Below are 18,375 nucleotides of genomic sequence, written 5' to 3'. Positions count from 1 at the left end.
TTTTGGTTTATGCTCCCACTAACTGGCTGTTTGTGTGCCTAGACCTTATAATGTATGCCAGTTCACTGCTTCCCTTGATTACTTCGTGATTGCTGGCTAGTCAAGGATGGGCCATTGTGATATCTATTTCTTTACCATCTCAGGTTAGCTTTGGAACACTTTACTTTCCCATGTTTATCCAAACAGCTGTGACCTTCCCCTTTTTAAAAGGTAGGTTATTTCAATTCCTCCTTACCTCTGTATCGCATTAGCTCTGTATTCTGATTCCTTAAATGCCTGGACTTGAAGAGGACTTTTCTTGTCATTGGAAGCTCTCAACAAGTGAATCTGGAGGATCTGATGTGGCATACATAGGTTGTTGTTTCCTTGAATGGATATAAAGTCTTACATTCTAAAAAAGAGTAAGAGCTTTGTGATGGTGGTATGGTTTTCTGCTTAAACTATGCAAATAGAGCACCATTCCCAAAGTGAATCACATTTTTTCAACCTTGGTATCATTTTATAGATAGCACCAACCAAGACTTTTTTTTAAATATAATTGTCTTAGCAAACAACCATTAGGAAAACTTTCAGTGATGTTTATAAATTGAATTTAACTGAAAGTAATAAAATGTTATCAGTGATTGAAATAATAATGTGCAATATTCAGTTGCATTTGTATCTTGGGGGAAATAGTAAGGAGGGTTCAACCTTGACCTCACTGACCATTATGGATTTGATGTTATCTAGGTTAGATAGAGGTCTGGTTTGTTTGAAATAAAAAAAAGACTAAGTGGAATCTAACAGGGTTAATCTTGAAATAGTAATAAGAATTGACAAATACTAAACTAATGGAGACAGAATCATGGGTAATTTCATACTTTCCTTTTGCCATTTTATTTATGAATTAATCTAATTGACCTGTTAAAGTAATGTTTACGTCACCCAAATTCCTTCTTTTCTGTTTTGAATTTTGAAGAAAGAATTTTAATTTTTCCATGCAAAATGAGCTGGATTAGGTTAGGATAGGCTGACTTCTTGATTTTTGTAACAAAATTCGCCATCTTAACCTGCTTACACCTAACCATACGAAACCTAATCTGACATAATCTTATCTACTTTATATTGAAAGTAAGATTTGTTTTTAAAGTTTTGTATAAGGATTTATAGCAATTTTAGTAACTGGTTCATTGATTTTTTTAGATGAGTTAGTTAACACATAAGTAAAAGGGCAAAAGTAGATTATTACTAAATGTTACATACCGTCAATGATGCTGCTAGGAATGTGATGTTAAACTTATACTTGGTATGAGAAATAGGCAGATTTTTTACTGCTTGTCAGTTTCACCCATTGCTGATAATGTGGTAAATACTAATAATGTGGTAAACATGTTTTAATTAAAGCACCATAGGCAGTATCATTTGATTTAAATAAGAATTTTTTTGACATATAAATGCATTAATTAGCTAATAGTACTGACATGTCTTTATGCTTTTAGTGGAAAAACTCATCCAGCTGAACTGAATTACCTCCTGTTCAAGTGATAAGTTGATTTTTCTCCTTTTCAATAGCACTCTGTGCCTAAAAGTTTAACTAAAAACCTTGTATATAATTTCTTAGGGAAAGGCCTCTGTACAAATGACAGTTGTCAAGCAACTGTTGCTGGTTACGTAGCCCTGTTGCAAATAACCCCAATTCTTGTAGCATTGCCTGTTCCTTGTCTTACCACTGACCTCATGATAGGCATCCTGTCAGTTTACTTTCAATCTTATGCAATGGATGGCTAGTTAGATATTTGGTGATGGGCAAATGATAGAGTTTTCTCTTTTTTATCTACGCTGATTAGATTTTGATCAGAATTCAGACATTATTACTCAGCCTTTACCTGCTAATCATACTAGTATGAAAATACATGTGTCTCTCCAGACACACATCTGCACTAACAAACACATAGATAACTTGCAGTACATCCCTCCAAGAGAACAAATGAATTCACTATCTATCAGTCTGTCATCACCAACTCCATTCCAGTTCACATTGGATGGATCAGTTGCGTACAGCTTCTTAACTCAGTTACACATATTCCAAGAATCTGATGATCTGATTATATTTAGATATTATAGTTCAGAAACTATGTGTGAAAGTGTGATTATACCTCACCCAACGCAGCATTAGACAGTCTGTGGAAGGTTTTGTTACTTATCAAAATGAAAGTTTATGAATATATTTCTTATGTTCATACTTTCTTTTGAAGATTCAGACTCACAATTCTTGATCATCAAAACCTAGTGATCTGAAACTGTGTTTAAAGTGAATTAATGAAGTAAGTCTGAGTTGATATCTGCATTAAGTAAGAGGCATAGTTTTATTAATCAGCTAAATAATCCCTGAGAACAGGTTTGCTTGGTACTTTTTGTATGAAAATTAAAATGATGAAACTACTATGACATTGATGTGATTTAGACAGCAATGAATCAAGCTGCTAAAAGAATGGCTTTTCAACACTTTATGTGATAACAACGTAATAATTTAGAATTTTATCAGTTTTTAAACTACAAAATCAGGATTGAGTAGCGATCATGTACTCGAACATTACGTGAGAGAGCCATCACAGAGAATTTTCTTATTTCATCATTATATGCTTAGTAAACATAATTATTTAATGGTTCTCATAATGGCCATTGTAGATAATTTGAGTTATGTACTTTCTGTAAAATGTGCCTAGTTTTATTAGTAGTCATCCTGTGTTATGGTAGTAGTGAGTCATTTAGACAGCCATGAAACACTATGATCAAAAGCTGCAGCACAACTCTCAGTTCATTTGTTTTGCTTCAGTATGTCGAATCTTTGTGTAAGCTAATTGTACAGACGTAAAAATATGGGCTAGCCATGACATTTTTGCTTTACACTCAGGATGTGGATGTAGATGTAGTGGCTAGCCATGTCCCATGGAGAATCACTTTTTTGGCGCTCAGGCAGCAGGTGGCATCGTAGAAAATGCAAAATCAGTCAAAACCTCAGACCATGGGCTGTCATCTTGCCAAGTGTGATAAGATCTGGTAAGGCACTCTAGGCCAGTCGGGGCAAGATGTGTGGTAATAAAGGACACAGTACAGATTAGAGAATTAACGATTTAAGACTCATTTCATTGGTTTTGTTTATCTGTTCCATTCAATTTTAAATCACTCCACTGCTCTTCTTCCATAATAACTCAACAACTGTTTGCTCATCACCTTTTATTCTAAATTCATTTTTTTATATATTGCCCACAGTAGTCAGATAAGGGATTGCAGTTATTTAGTCTATATTTTCTACTTTTTTGTGCTTTACATCTATCTATTTCTTTCTTCTATTCCCCATAAACTCTTCACCTTTATGGTAAAATACCTGAATGATTTCATATTCCTAGTGATATGCTTGTGTCAAGTTTACTGTTCGTGATTTTCAAAGGTAGGTGCAACACAGAATCTTGAACAACTACTCTATTCACCTCAGTTTTAGAATGATTTTTTTTTTTTTTTTGTGCTTGAAATTTTCTTGCTCACTTTCGGTAACTTTCCTGGGTTTCTACTCTCCATTCTGTTAATCCCAATCTGAGATGTGTATTATCGTAGTTAGTCTTTCTGTATTTCTTTTTCTCATGCTGTTACCATCTTAGCAGCATCTTTCTTTTGTGAACCACTTCATGCCAAATTTGATAACTCTCAGATTTCCTCACTCTATAATTTTATCATCACTTTTAGTAAGATCATGATATATTCAGAAATTCAGTTGCAATTACTGTCAGAGATAAAGTCACAGAACAATACATATACTTCTTTCATTATCATTTGGGCTTTTAGGTGAAAGGATGCTCTCATTTGCTTATGAAAACTGATACCGAAGAAGACAGGGAGTTTCCTTTCGCTCAGTGATGATTATTTTGCTAAGTTCATGCGGTAGTTCACTGATTTTTTCATACTTGTTTGTCAAGAGCCACATTAGTGAAGTAGCATCAGGAGTAAATGAAAAAATGGCCACATTTACTATCATTAACTCTAACTGTCATGTGTAGTACACCAAAACTACACTAATCCATAACCTGGTCCCACAGCTCCATGATTTCCCTTGGCAACTTCACATGCCCTGGTTCATTCTATTAACAGCATGTTGCCCCTTGTGTACCATATTGCTCCAGTTTCACCCTTCTACATGTTCAAGCCTCAAGTGCTCAAAATCATATTCACTCCATTATTTAGTCTTCCCCTTCTCATTGTCCCCTCAGTCAATTTTGTCCAAACCACTTCAGCGCACCCTGTACAGCTCTCTCAACCCTGCTTTTATTACAAAACCTCTCTTACCTTATCATTATTTTATTTGATTAGCCCTCATCACATTAACCTTCCTTACATTCATATCTTCAGCCCATGCCTCACTTCATACATCACCATCAGGACCATTATATCCAGATGTTTTTAAACATAATTGTTTTTACCCTCTCAGAGAGTGACCATTCTTTCCACACATTCCTCATTGTCAGCAGAACCTTTGCCACCTTACCTACCCTGTGACTCATCACATCTTCTATGGTTCCATTTGCTGCTATGTCCACTCTCCGGTATCTAAAACACTTCATTTCTTCCAATGTTTTTCTGTTCAAACACACACACACACACACACACACACACACACACACACACAATCTTTTATTATACTTATTCGCTGTCTCCCGCATTTGCGAGGTAGTGCAAGGAAACAGACAAAAGAATGTCCCAACCCACCCCTAAACACATGTATATATATAAATGCCCACATGCACATATACATACCTATACATTTCAACGTATACATACATATACATACACCAACATATATACACATGTACATATTCATACTTGCTGCCTACATCCATTCCCATCTTCACCTCACTACATACGAAATGGCACCCCCCCTCTCCCTGCACGCACGTGAGGTAGCGCTAGGAAAAGACAACAAATGCCACATTCGTTCACACTCAGTCTCTAGCTGTCACGTGTAATGTACTGAAACCACAGCTCCCTTTCCACATCCAGGCCCCACAAAACTTTTCATGGTTTACCCCAGACGCTTCTCATGCCCTGGTTCAATCCATTGACAGCATATCGACCCCGGTATACCACATCATTCCAATTTACTCTATTCTTTGCACGCCTTTCACCCTCCTGTATGTTCAGGCTCTGATCGCTCAAAATCTTTTTCACTCCATCCTTCCACCTCCAATTTGGTCTCTCACTTCTTGTTCCCTCCACCTTTGACACATATATCCTCTGTAAGTCTTTCCTCTCTCATTCTTTCCATGTTTCCAAACCATTTCAACACACCCTCTTCTGCTTTTTCAACCACACTCTTTTTATTACCACACAGCTCTTACCCTTTCACTACTTAATCAAACCACGTCACACCACATATTGTCCTCAAACATTTCATTTCCAAAACATCCACCCTCCTTGGCACAACCCTATCTATACCCCATGCCTCGCAACCATAAAACATTGTTGGAACCACTATTCCTTCAAACATACCCATTTTTGCTCTGTGTGTGTGTGTGTGTGTGTGTGTGTGTGTGTGTGTGTGTTTATACATTAAACTGTATTCAACATACATTTATTTTTCACAATCAGTAAATGCGTTTTTGGATTTTTCTTGTCACAAATGCAAAGAAAGTAAGTGTTCAAACCTTGACTGTTAAATCACTTGAGTTATGTTACTAGATAATTGATTTTCATTATTCATACTTTTGAGACACATGATATACTATTCTTTGAAGTTAGTTAGTTTTTCTTATGACTCAATTCCTGCTGCTATCTCTCAAAAGTGGGAAAGACAAGCATGTATTTGAAGAAAAAGTAAAGAATATCACTCTTGTTTACTTGTAAAGTTATAATTCAGTATATGTTTTCATGGATTTTTTTATGGTTAGAAGTGTAAGAAAAGTAAGTGTTCATAGTTTGATTATTAAGACAGATGAGTTTTGTTACCAGATCATTGATCTATGGTTTTATTTGTATGGCTTTACATTGCACTGTAATTGATATAAAGCTGCTGATGCTTTATGCTATAATTATTGGTAGTCATCTTCATAGACATATTTTCATACAGATATATTGCTTATTCATCTTCGTTAGCTTGTATATTACACTGGTCAACAAAATTTTACCTTTTTTTCGTCCCATGTACTAAACTAGGTGGACTTCAGTGTACTTTTTAGCTAAACTTAGATATGTTTTTAGAATTTTTCTATCAGGTATGGTTTTTTAGTGACAGACAAGTGAATTTCAAAATAATTGTATATCACTCATTTGATAAATAAGGCTGGTATTACACTTAAGAATTTTCCTCTAAAATGTAGAAGTGTACAATTTTTGGCTGTATTTGGCCTCAGGAACAGCCCTCCTCTGTGTCCAGCAGTAATCTGCCAATGTGGAGGAGCTCCACTTTCCTTGGTACCACTTTTCCATGTCCAAAATATCCTGGTGAAATCTTTTGCCGTGCTCATCACTGACTGCCTTAAGATTTTTCGGGAAAAAGTCTAAGTGCCAGTCCAAAAAGTGAATTTGTAGACATTGCAGATCAGTTTCCTGATCTGTGATTCCCCCAAAAATCATTGCAAACTTGCGTAGATGACAGCCGCGCAGCATTTTCAACTTCCTTTAGCTCTCCATCAAACTTTTCGTCTCGAAGCAGTTCCCTGATCTGTGTTCCTTCAAAAATACCCTCCTTGATTTTTGCATCACCGATATGTGTCCATGGTCCATTTTATCCATACCTTTGAAGAAGTTCTTCATCAGCCTGAGCTTAATGTGGAAAGGAGGCAGATAAATTTTCTCAGGATCAACAAGAGGAGGATTGATAACATTCTTCTTCAGTGGAGTCAGTGATGTTCGTTTTGGCCAAACTTTCTTTACATAATGATATTTATTGTCCTGGCTGTCCCACTCACAGAGGAAACAACAGAACTTGTGTAACCAAGCTGCATTTTGAGTAAAAGTGCCACAATCTTTAGGTCATTATGTACATTCCATTCATACTTAATTTTTTCCAAAAGAAGCTTATGTTATGCTTCTTTCATGTTAGCTGCATGAACCAGAGGAACAGAGGGGACCTTATTTCTGTTGTTGGGTAGAACTGTTTTCAAGCTTACTTTTGATGAGTCAATAAACAAGCGCCACTCATTCATGGCCAAGTGACTCCATAACAAAACGAACATCATTGCAAAACACCAGACCATCTTTAAGGGAGAAAAATTGCTTGAAAATGATATGGCAGTCATGATAAAAACCTTTTGTTTCATTCTGAAGAAGATTCCAGCCCTTTAACCTGGAATCCAAAAGTTTGGTTTGTTTCTTAGAGACAATTTTAATTCATGGATGAGATCATTAAGATCTTAACAAATGTGGTTCACTTGAAGAACAGCTTGCTTCAAATGTTGGATACAAATTGTCTTCTACTTGGTCTACTTTCTCATCACCAGACTCATCATCTCTCAGTGTCATGTTTCTTAGAGGCTCTGGCACAGGTAATTCCTGACTGTGGGGTACTGGCCTCATAGCAAATGGTAAATTAGGATATATAACAGTATGCTTGGATTTTGGTGTTATACCATTTATATTTGTCAGGCAGAAATAGTAATCCGAAGCATGATCTTCGGGTTCTCTTTAAACCATAGGAATGGCAAAAGGCATACAGTGTGAACCCTTTGCCCATGCTATGAGAAGCCTGACACGTGACACGACAAATATGGGGGGACCAAACTTTTATCTTGGTCACCCACTTTACAACCAAAGTAATGCTCATAGCAGTTTTTAATGAAAGGTGTGAAAGAACATTTTTGTGATATGAATATCAATTCACCACAGATGTAAGCAGAAAGAATTCGGACTGTTTACTCAGTTTCTTGGCATTATAACTGGATGGGGTATCAACAAAGCACTTGAATTCACAAAATCACAATCTGTTTACAGAGTGGAAAAGACACTGTTTACACATTGATTTCTAGTCTGCAACTGACAGAGAACTGCTACTCTGGAGTGGCCACTGTTTGAATGTCCCAACATTTCCAGTCATGTTTCTGCAGGCCCCTGGTGACTCATTTAGGCTTGGGCTTTCAAAAAAAAAAGGTATTGCACTTCACAAACAATGAAAATAATTGTGTTTGTGAAACTTTTTGTTTCAAATGATCCGTAGAGCACTGGTACTTGTACACTGCACATAATGATATGTGAGTATGCTATAACTAAAACTATGGGTGATAGAGAAATTCTGAAAATATATTTGGATTTGGTGTGCAAAAATATATAAGAAACAGATATTTTTTTCATGGGACAAAATCTTTGCTGATCAGTGTTATTTATAAATAGATATGTTTTCTCCTATAGCAGTGGTTGTTAACTATGTTGGCTAAAAACATCAATTTGGTAGGATGGTTGTTAGCAGTATCATGTTTGGTTTATATGATAGTTCCATTATGGATGGGTCAAGGATTATATCTTTTACCTTTCTCTGATGGGAATGAAAGATGAATTTAGAATAAGTTTGAAAATGGGGAAATATATTTTGAGGCCAATCTTCCTGATAACCACGCAGTGTTAATACAGATTTGATTATCATAAGTAATTTTCATTCTTGGTATCCAAGTTTTTTTTAGGCATCTCTGGGGATGTTAAGTAAATCAGTATTAGTGTTTGAAGTTGATTTTTGAAATTCAGTTCCGAAGGAAGTCATTGGTTGCCTCACAAAATGGGTTTGTTCCTCAGGGTCTGGGGGGTATGTCTCAGAGGGGGAGGAGAAGGTGGTACGCGCTCCTGGCCTTGGTCGCATCACAGGCTCTGCTTCCATAGAGACGCTGGTGCGGGTTGGCTTGGAGAAGGAGGCGGGCCTCTCACCAGACAGCAAGATGGTGGTCCTTCATGATTTTACACCTTGCGTCGATGACGAATTGGAAGTGAAGAGGGGTAGTGTGAGTCTATACAAATATTGTTGGTTTGTAGTAATTTACCGCATACAGTGAAATATTATAGAATTAATGTTAATATTCAGATATAAATACTTTTATTTCCTGCCATACTCTTCTGCTTTACTGTGATAAAAGTGGAATGAATCATGCAAGACTATTTAAAGATACTTTTTATAGTCATGCCCTTACCCAGATAAGATTTTCAAAAACAGTTTTCTCATTTTAGACATTGATTTTGCTGTCATTAGCTTTGTATTAAGCAGTCATTTCCTACATAGTTTATTCAGTATTCCCTGCTAGTAGTTAAAGCTAAGCATGTTGGTTTGTTTCAAAAACTGACACTCAACTGCTGAATTTTCAGATGCTTTAAAGTGTTAACTCAAAATAATATTGTGATTCCCAGTAATGTGTAGAAGTACACTTCAGGGCATCCACATGTATACTCTTGTTTCTTTTTGGAGAAGCGTGTACCATGAGCGTAAAGGAATTTTGGGCCACTCTGTGGCAATCACTTCAACTGCTCATAAGAACTTACCATCGAACTACTGTATAACTTTCCTCTGGGGTAGGACACTACTGTTTGTACATAGTTCTATCAGTCATTCTCAGATTTTCCATCACATACATAATCTCTGCACTTTCTACATTTGATTATTTTTTCATATGGAATATTATTATTGTTCTGCCTTCCATTCACAGACTGCTTTTAGATCTGTCACATTCTTTGGAAGCAGACACTGATCAGTTATGCTTTTGTCTACCTAATCTTTACTGTGCCGTTTTCTGTGTGTATATTTGAATATCTTTATGTTTGAAATATGTGTGGAACCCAATTTAACACATCTGCCACCTTGTAGTTGAAATTTCTATTTATGAGTACTTAAGTGTATGCCTCTTACCAGTTTTTACACCTTTTTGATTGTTACTACATTATTCCCATTAGAATTGCCAAACTAGAGATTATATGAGATAGTAGAGGATATGCAGTTCAAATATCTATAGTCTGAAAAGATCCAATGTAGGAATGCCTTCCTGTTATAAGATTCTTGCCAGATTGGTGTGTGAGTTTACAAAGATTATAGTTCCTTTTTCCATGCAAACACTTCTTCATTACTTGTACTGCTTGAATCTGAAGTGGTCTTGCTCCATGCTTTTCTCGTTTTCTATGGATTAGCCTGTATTATGCCCTGTTAAGAAAGACAAAGAAGCATTGAGGTGATAGTGCTGAGTGTAATGATACAAGGAGAAAGCATGGTCTCTGTCTATAGCTTTGATGCCTGTTCCAACTGGGACTCGCTCAAGGGGGTGACCACTGCAAGAGTCTCCATAACTGGTGAACTCCAGTGCCACTTCTTATCCTCTAGTGCCTCATTCTTAACAGGCCACTGGCAGAGAGCAACTCTAGTGCAGTGTTTGCAGAGGCTTCTACCTAATGTTCCTACTGACTACTATTGCCTAATGTGTCTATTTAATGCTCCAGCCTACTACTTCATAATGCTCCCTCCTAAATGTTACTACCCACTATTTCAGTATACTGCTCCCACCATTTTGCTAAAGGGGTGGGCTAGCACATAGTGCTCACTGCAGGAAAATCTAGGGTTATAAATGATCTACGTGAGTTAAGTGTTGTCAAGTGTTATGTGTAACAAGGAAAGATTGTATGTTTGTGAACAGAATGCCAGTAGTCCACATGTGTGACAGAAAGGAAAGACAGCTTCCTGGATCAGAGGAGTGCAGCTTGACAACCATTGCAGTGCTGGCTTACTATGCAACCAACACTAACCCTCCCAATACCCAGGTGGATAGTACTGGTAATAAACCTCCCTGGTCGTTTACTACACTTACCATTACAATATATATGTATGAATATATATATATATATATATATATATATATATATATATATATATATATATATATATATATATATACATTTTTTTTTTTTTTTTTTCATACTATTTGCCATTTCCCGCGTTAGCGAGGTAGCCTTAAGAACAGAGAACTGGGCCTTAGAGGGAATATCCTCACCTGACCCCCTTCTCTGTTCCTTCTTTTGGAAAATTAAAAAAAAACAAGAAAGGAGAGGATTTCCAGCCAACCGCTCCCTCCCCTTTTAGTCGCCTTCTATGACACGCAGGGAATACGTGGGAAGTATTCTTTCTCCCCTATCCCCAGGGATATATATATATATATATATATATATATATATATATATATATATATATATATATATGTGATTGGTTCTCAGTGAATGTAGGTTTGCGGCAGGGGTGTGTGATGTCTCCATGGTTGTTTAATTTGTTTATGGATGGGGTTGTTAGGGAGGTAAATACAAGAGTTTTGGAAAGAGGGGCAAGTATGAAGTCTGTTGGGGATGAGAGAGCTTGGGAAGTGAGTCAGTTGTTGTTCGCTGATGATACAGCGCTGGTGGCTGATTCATGTGAGAAACTGCAGAAGCTGGTGACTGAGTTTGGTAAAGTGTGTGGAAGAAGAAAGTTAAGAGTAAATGTGAATAAGAGCAAGGTTATTAGGTACAGTAGGGTTGAGGGTCAAGTCAGTTAGGAGGTGAGTTTGAATGGAGAAAAACCGGAGGAAGTGAAGTGTTTTAGATATCTGGGAGTGGATCTGGCAGCAGATGGAACCGTGGAAGCGGAAGTGGATCATAGGGTGGGGGAGGGGGCGAAAATTCTGGGGGCCTTGAAGAATGTGTGGAAGTCGAGAACATTATCTCGGAAAGCAAAAATGGGTATGTTTGAAGGAATAGTGGTTCCAACAATGTTGTATGGTTGCGAGGCGTGGGCTATGGATAGAGTTGTGCGCAGGAGGATGGATGTGCTGGAAATGAGATGTTTGAGGACAATGTGTGGTGTGAGGTGGTTTGATCGAGTGAGTAACGTAAGGGTAAGAGAGATGTATGGAAATAAAAAGAGCATGGTTGAGAGAGCAGAAGAGGGTGTTTTGAAATGGTTTGGGCACATGGAGAGAATGAGTGAGGAAAGATTGACCAAGAGGATATATGTGTCGGAGGTGGAGGGAACGAGGAGAAGAGGGAGACCAAATTGGAGGTGGAAAGATGGAGTGAAAAAGATTTTGTGTGATCGGGGCCTGAACATGCAGGAGGGTGAAAGGAGGGCAAGGAATAGAGTGAATTGGAGCGATGTGGTATACCGGGGTTGACGTGCTGTCAGTGGATTGAATCAGGGCATGTGAAGCATCTGGGGTAAACCATGGAAAGCTGTGTAGGTATGTATATTTGCGTGTGTGGACGTATGTATATACATGTGTATGGGGGGGGGTTGGGCCATTTCTTTCATCTGTTTCCTTGCGCTACCTCGCAAACGCGGGAGACAGCGACAAAGTATAATAAAAAAAAATAATATATATATATATATATATATATATATATATATATATATATATATATTTTTTTGCTGGTCTCCCGTGTTTGCGAGGTAGCGCAAGGAAACAGACGAAAGAAATGGCCCAACCCACCCCCATACACATGTATATACATACGTCCACACACGCAAATATACATACCTAATAACCTTGCTCTTATTCACATTTACTCTTAACTTTCTTCTTTCACACACTTTATCAAACTCAGTCAACAGCTTCTACAGTTTCTCACATGAATCAGCCACCAGCACTGTATCATCAGTGAACAACAACTGACTCACTTCCCAAGCTCTCTCATCCCCAACAGACTTCATACTTGCCCCTCTTTCCAAAACTCTTGCATTCACCTCCCTAACAACCCCATCCATAAACAAATTAAACAACCATGGAGACATCACACACCCCTGCCGCAAACCTACATTCACTGAGAACCAAACGCTTTCCTCTCTTCCTACATGTACACATGCCTTACATCCTCGATAAAAACTTTTCACTGCTTCTAACAACTTGCCTCCCACACCATATATCCTTAATACCTTCCACAGAGCATCTCTATCAACTCTATCATATGCCTTCTCCAGATCCATAAATGCTACATACAATTCCATTTGCTTTTATAAGTATTTCTCACATACATTCTTCAAAGCAAACACCTGATCCACACATCCTCTACCACTTCTGAAACCACACTGCTCTTCCCCAATCTGATGCTCTGTACATGCCTTCACCCTCTCAATCAATACCCTCCCATATAATTTACCAGGAATACTCAACAAACTTATACCTCTGTAATTTGAGCACTCACTCTTATCCCCTTTGCCTTTGTACAATGGCACTATGCACGCATTCTGCCAATCCTCAGGCACCTCACCATGAGTCATACATACATTAAATAACCTTACCAACCAGTCAATAATACAGTCACCCCCTTTTTTAATAAATTCCACTGCAATACCATCCAAACCTGTTGCCTTGCCGGCTTTCATCTTCCACAAAGCTTTTACTACCTCTTCTCTGTTCACCAAATCATTTTCCCTAACCCTCTCACTTTGCACACCACCTCAATCATAACACCCTATATCTGCCACTCTGTCATCAAACACATTCAACAAACCTTCAAAATACTCACTCCATCTCCTTCTCACATCACCACTACTTGTTATCACCTTCCCATTTGCGCCCTTCACTGAAGTTCCCATTTACTCCCTTGTCTTACCCACTTTATTTACCTCCTTCCAGAACATCTTTTTATTCTCCCTAAAATTTAATGATACTCTCTCACCCCAACTCTCATTTGCCCTCTTTTTCACCTCTTGCACCTTTCTCTTGACCTCCTGTCTCTTTCTTTTATACATCTCCCACTCAATTGCATTTTTTCCCTGCAAAAATCATCCAAATACCTCTCTTCTCTTTCACTAATAATCTTATTTCTTCATCCCACCACTCACTACCCTTTCTAATCAACCCACCTCCCACTCTTCTCATGCCACAAGCATCTTTTGTGCAATCCATCACTGATTCCCTAAATACATCCCATACCTCCCCCACTCCCCTTACTTCCATTGTTCTCACCTTATTCCATTCTGTACTCAGTCTCTCCTGGTACTTCCTCACACAAGTCTCCTTCCCAAGCTCACTTACTCTCACCACCCTCTTCACCCCAACATTCACTCTTCTTTTGTGAAAACCCATACAAATCTTCACCCTATATATATATATATATATATATATATATATATATATATATATTTTTTTTTTTTTTTTATACTTTGTCGCTGTCTCCCGCGTTTGCGAGGTAGCGCAAGGAAACAGACGAAAGAAATGGCCCAACCCCCCCCCCCATACACATGTACATACACACGTCCACACACGCAAATATACATACCTACACAGCTTTCCATGGTTTACCCCAGACGCTTCACATGCCTTGCTTCAATCCACTGACAGCACGTCAACCCCTGTATACCACATGACACCAATTCACTCTATTTCTTGCCCTCCTTTCACCCTCCTGCATGTTCAGGCCCCGATCACACAAAATCTTTTTCACTCCATCTTTCCACCTCCAATTTGGTCTCCCTCTTCTCCTCGTTCCCTCCACCTCCGACACATATATCCTCTTGGTCAATCTCTCCTCACTCATTCTCTCCATGTGCCCAAACCATTTCAAAACACCCTCTTCTGCTCTCTCAACCACGCTCTTTTTATTTCCACACATCTCTCTTACCCTTACGTTACTTACTCGATCAAACCACCTCACACCACACATTGTCCTCAAACATCTCATTTCCAGCACATCCATCCTCCTGCGCACATCTCTATCCATAGCCCACGCCTCGCAACCATACAACATTGTTGGAACCACTATTCCCTCAAACATACCCATTTTTGCTTTCCGAGATAATGTTCTCGACTTCCACACATTTTTCAAGGCTCCCAAAATTTTCGCCCCCTCCCCCACCCTATGATCCACTTCCGCTTCCATGGTTCCATCCGCTGACAGATCCACTCCCAGATATCTAAAACACTTCACTTCCTCCAGTTTTTCTCCATTCAAACTCACCTCCCAATTGACTTGACCCTCACCCCTACTGTACCTAATAACCTTGCTCTTATTCACATTTACTCTTAACTTTCTTCTTTCACACACTTTACCAAACTCAGTCACCAGCTTCTGCAGTTTCTCACATGAATCAGCCACCAGCACTGTATCATCAGTGAACAACAACTGACTCACTTCCCAAGCTCTCTCATCCCCAACAGACTTCATACTTGCCCCTCTTTCCAAAACTCTTGCATTTACCTCCCTAACAACCCCATCCATAAACAAATTAAACAACCATGGAGACATCACACACCCCTGCCGCAAACCTACATTCACTGAGAACCAAACGCTTTCCTCTCTTCCTACATGTACACATGCCTTACATCCTCGATAAAAACTTTTCACTGCTTCTAACAACTTCCCTCCCACACCATATATTCTTAATACCTTCCACAGAGCATCTCTATCAACTCTATCATATGCCTTCTCCAGATCCATAAATGCTACATACAATTCCATTTGCTTTTCTAAGTATTTCTCACATACATTCTTCAAAGCAAACACCTGATCCACACATCCTCTACCACTTCTGAAACCACACTGCTCTTCCCCAATCTGATGCTCTGTACATGCCTTCACCCTCTCAATCAATACCCTCCCATATAATTTACCAGGAATACTCAACAAACTTATACCTCTGTAATTTGAGCACTCACTCTTATCCCCTTTGCCTTTGTACAATGGCACTATGCACGCATTCTGCCAATCCTCAGGCACCTCACCATGAGTCATACATACATTAACTAACCTTACCAACCAGTCAATAATACTGTCACCCCCTTTTTTAATAAATTCCACTGCAATACCATCCAAACCTGTTGCCTTGCCGGCTTTCATCTTCCACAAAGCTTTTACTACCTCTTCTCTGTTTACCAAATCATTTTCCCTAACCCTCTCACTTTGCACACCACCTCGACCAAAACACCCTATATCTGCCACTCTGTCATCAAACACATTCAACGAACCTTCAAAATACTCACTCCATCTCCTTCTCACATCACCACTACTTGTTATCACCTTCCCATTTGCGCCCTTCACTGAAGTTCCCATTTACTCCCTTGTCTTACCCACTTTATTTACCTCCTTCCAGAACATCTTTTTATTCTCCCTAAAATTTAATGATACTCTCTCACCCCAACTCTCATTTGCCCTCTTTTTCACCTCTTGCACCTTTCTCTTGACCTCCTGTCTCTTTCTTTTATACATCTCCCACTCAATTGCATTTTTTCCCTGCAAAAATCGTCCAAATACCTCTCTCTTCTCTTTCACTAATAATCTTATTTCTTCATCCCACCACTCACTACCCTTTCTAATCAACCCACCTCCCACTCTTCTCATGCCACAAGCATCTTTTGCGCAATCCATCACTGATTCCCTAAATACATCCCATACCTCCCCCACTCCCCTTACTTCCATTGTTCTCACCTTATTCCATTCTGTACTCAGTCTCTCCTGGTACTTCCTCACACAAGTCTCCTTCCGAAGCTCACTTACTCTCACCACCCTCTTCACCCCAACATTCACTCTTCTTTTGTGAAAACCCATACAAATCTTCACCCTATATATATATATATATATATATATATATATATATATATATATATATATATATATATATATATATAAATATATTTTTTTTTTTCTTTGTCGCTGTCTCCCGCGTTTGCGAGGTAGCGCAAGGAAACAGACGAAAGAAATGGCCCAACCCACCCCCATACACATGTATATACATACGTCCACACACGCAAATATACATACCTACACAGCTTTCCATGGTTTACCCCAGACGCTTCACATGCCTTGATTCAATCCACTGACAGCACGTCAACCCCGGTATACCACATCGCTCCAATTCACTCTATTCCTTGCCCTCCTTTCACCCTCCTGCATGTTCAGGCCCCGATCACACAAAATCTTTTTCACTCCATCTTTCCACCTCCAATTTGGGGTCCCTCTTCTCCTCGTTCCCTCCACCTCCAACACATCTATCCTCTTGGTCAATCTTTCCTCACTCATTCTCTCCATGTGCCCAAACCATTTCAAAACACCCTCTTCTGCTCTCTCAACCACGCTCTTTTTATTTCCACACATCTCTCTTACCCTTACGTTACTTACTCGATCAAACCACCTCACACCACACATTGTCCTCAAACATCTCATTTCCAGCACATCCATCCTCCTGCGCACAACTCTATCCATAGCCCACGCCTCGCAACCATACAACATTGTTGGAACCACTATTCCTTCAAACATACCCATTTTTGCTTTCTGAGATAATGTTCTCGACTTCCACACATTCTTCAAGGCTCCCAGAATTTTCGCTCCCTCCCCCACCCTATGCTCCACTTCCGCTTCCATGGTTCCATCCGCTGCCAGATCCACTCCCAGATATCTAAAACACTTCACTTCCTCCAGTTTTTCTCCATTCAAACTCACCTCCCAATTAACTTGACCCTCAACCCTACTGTACCTAATAACCTTGCTCTTATTCACATTTACTCTTAACTTTCTTCTTTCACACACTTTACCAAACTCAGTCACCAGCTTCTGCAGTTTCTCACATGAATCAGCCACCAGCGCTGTATCATCAGCGAACAACAACTGACTCACTTCCCAAGCTCTCTCATCCCCAACAGACTTCGTACTTGCCCCTCTTTCCAAAACTCTTGCATTCACCTCCCTAACAACCCCATCCATAAACAAATTAAACAACCATGGAGACATCACACACCCCTGCCGCAAACCTACATTTACTGAGAACCAATCACCTTCCTCTCTTCCTACACGTACACATGCCTTACATCCTCGATAAAACTTTTCACTGCTTCTAACAACTTGCCTCCCACACCATATATTCTTAATACCTTCCACAGAGCATCTCTATCAACTCTATCATATGCCTTCTCCAGATCCATAAATGCTACATACAAATCCATTTGCTTTTCTAAGTATTTCTCACATACATTCTTCAAAGCAAACACCTGATCCACACATCCTCTACCACTTCTGAAACCACACTGCTCTTCCCCAGTCTGATGCTCTGTACATGCCTTCACCCTCTCAATCAATACCCTCCCATATGATTTACCAGGAATACTCAACAAACTTATACCTCTGTAATTTGAGCACTCACTCTTATCCCCTTTGCCTTTGTACAATGGCACTATGCACGCATTTCGCCAATCCTCAGGCACCTCACCATGAGTCATACATACATTAAATAACCTTACCAACCAGTCAACAATACAGTCACCCCCTTTTTTAATAAATTCCACTGCAATACCATCCAAACCTGCTGCCTTGCCGGCTTTCATCTTCCGCAAAGCTTTTACTACCTCTTCTCTGTTTTCCAAATCATTTTCCCTAACCCTCTCACTTTGCACACCACCTCGACCAAAACACCCTATATCTGCCACTCTG

General features: G+C 39.1%; 1 protein-coding gene across 5 annotated transcripts in view; it reads left to right on the top strand.

Annotated features, from left to right (window-relative positions):
* Positions 1-18,375, top strand: part of Dlish (Dachs ligand with SH3s) — a 133,673-nt gene that overhangs the window by 3,064 nt on the left and 112,234 nt on the right. The window contains exons 2-3 of one of the 5 annotated variants that reach the window (XM_071675952.1): positions 2,894-3,039; positions 8,836-8,954. The exons of 1 other annotated variant lie outside the window; for it this stretch is intronic. In XM_071675952.1, the coding sequence (XP_071532053.1) occupies positions 2,922-3,039; positions 8,836-8,954 (237 nt within the window). In that variant the 5' untranslated portion in view covers positions 2,894-2,921. Of the gene's footprint in view, positions 1-2,893; positions 3,040-8,751; positions 8,955-18,375 lie in introns of all 5 variants that reach the window. 3 more of the 5 variants (XM_071675938.1, XM_071675959.1, XM_071675946.1) reach the window with 3 other exon arrangements.

The sequence above is a fragment of the Panulirus ornatus genome, chromosome 2, assembly GCF_036320965.1.
Source record: "Panulirus ornatus isolate Po-2019 chromosome 2, ASM3632096v1, whole genome shotgun sequence".
In the NCBI taxonomy this organism is placed as follows: Eukaryota; Metazoa; Arthropoda; class Malacostraca; order Decapoda; family Palinuridae; genus Panulirus; species Panulirus ornatus.
This window is presented reverse-complemented; position numbering and strand designations above follow the sequence as displayed.